The sequence below is a fragment of the Gavialis gangeticus genome, unplaced genomic scaffold (assembly GCF_001723915.1).
Source record: "Gavialis gangeticus isolate Ggan-Ray unplaced genomic scaffold, GavGan_comp1, whole genome shotgun sequence".
Lineage (NCBI taxonomy): Eukaryota > Metazoa > Chordata > Crocodylia > Gavialidae > Gavialis > Gavialis gangeticus.
The window spans coordinates 24,360,704-24,362,520 of record NW_017728995.1 but is presented as its reverse complement, the minus strand read 5'-3'; the positions used below and the strand labels follow the sequence as shown (position 1 = coordinate 24,362,520).

Here is a 1,817-nt window from a genome sequence, read left to right as displayed (position 1 = left end):
TCACAAGATATATGAAAGGGTCGTGAGCAAACTTTAAAAATGGATCAGCAAACTTCAAAAATGGGTTCTCCTTTTAAGGGAGAAAATGTGGGAAACTATGGCTTTTCCCTTGTAGGCTAGCAGAGCTCCAGCCTGCGAGGGGCTGCTTGGGGCCCCCTATGCCCCATATACCCAGCCCCTGCCCCACACACTAGGATGGGAGGGGGTTCTGGGGGGCAGCAGGACAGGAGTGAGGAGCACTGGGTCAGGACTGGCCATCAATGTTTACAAATGGGTCCTGGTACAAAAACAGGTGAGAACCACTGATCTAGAGCACGGCAAAGCAGGGACAGTGGAAACCTTCTGTGGGTAGATGGGGTATGTTGATAGCAGACTGGAAGTAAAAAAAGGTAGCTCAAGGACACGAGGAGAAGTAGCCAAAGCAGATCTGAGTTCTGATGATTCCCAGCATGGCATGCCCCATTGGGCAGCAGAAAGAAGGATTCCTATAGCTGCTTGAGTTTGTCCCTGGACCCTGCCCAAACAAGGGGAGAGTCAGCCCCTTAGTCTTGTATCAGACCATTTAGAGTAGTGTGTGGCCCAAGTTTTTTGTGTTTTCATTGCTATTTATCATGTAATAAGCACTTGTTAGCTAAAACATATTCCCCTGGTATGGCGTAGCTTAATCTGATCTTTTTGGAATGATGTTGGTTAACAAGAGAACACTTTTTTTTTTTAAAAATAATTCCTTGTAATATCTTCTTATCATAATTACTTTTAATTAAGAAATCAGGAGGTTATTCTGATCAGAAAGCTGCCTCTACTGCTGAAATGGGCTTCAGTGATGCAGGATGTTTTGCAGAAGTCCTTGGTGACTTAGGCTCTTAAATCCCATTTCCAAAAGTGACCTAGGCGCTTAGGAGCCTGGGCCCCATTGACTTAAATGGGAGTTAGGCACCCAGCCATCAAAAAGATCCTTGGGTACCTTTGTAAAGCCCGTCTTGAGCAGTTAATCACTTCTGAAAATGGGCTTTTAGCTCGTAAGTCACTTAAAGCTGCAGGACAGCTTTTACCCAGAGTTGCTTTTGAGCATTTTACCCATAATCCTTAGCTTCTGTCTACACTGCCTCTGTGCTGCACCTAGGAGTGTTGCTAAGAAGCCCACCTGCCCTTGTGTGCCAAACCCTAGAAATGAGGCCGTGTAGCTGCATTGAGCGTATGGCAATAAGTTACAAGGTAGGAGTGGGCACTCATGGCAGCTTGAATGCAAGGCCTGCTTCATGGTGGCACTCCCAGGTGTGGCATGGAAGCAGTGCCAACAGGTCCTGTGAAACACAAGCCCCCCTCGCTCGGAGATGAACGGACTCTTTGTCTCTGCAGGTCCCTACTTCAACCCCCGTTCGCGCCAGCGCATCCCTCGTGACCTCGCCATGTGCGTCACCCCGAGCGGCCAGTTCTACTGCTCCATGTGTAATGCGGGGGCCAGCGAGGAGATGGAGTTCCGGCAACATTTAGAAAGCAAACAGCACAAAAGCAAGGTGTCGGAACAGCGGTATAGGAGCGAGATGGAGAACCTTGGCTATGTACAGTGACATGCCGGCCCCGGCAGTAGTTTGCAGATAGAGCAGCTTGTCTCACCTGCTGTTTGCCACATGCCCTGCTTTGCGCTCCATTTGATAGGAGTCTGCTCTCTAGCTGTACATGTAACACCTGCAAACGTAATGGTATGGTTAGGTTTCTTTTATATCCTAGTTGGCAGGAGTGTGCTCTGCAGGACACCAAGTGTTTTTAATGTTCGTTTGCTAGTTCTCTAAGGCTCTTTGTTGCATTGAGGGGGG

The 1,817-nt window shown here is 48.3% G+C and overlaps 1 protein-coding gene across 1 annotated transcript in view; it reads left to right on the top strand.

Moving 5' to 3' along the window:
- Positions 1-1,811, top strand: part of ZMAT3 (zinc finger matrin-type 3) — a 14,132-nt gene extending 12,321 nt beyond the window's left edge. Inside the window, exon 6 of the mRNA XM_019503330.1 lies at positions 1,360-1,811. Coding sequence (XP_019358875.1) covers positions 1,360-1,571 — 212 coding nt within the window. The 3' untranslated portion in view covers positions 1,572-1,811. The remainder of the gene's footprint in view (positions 1-1,359) is intronic.
- The last annotated feature ends 6 nt before the right edge of the window (positions 1,812-1,817 follow it).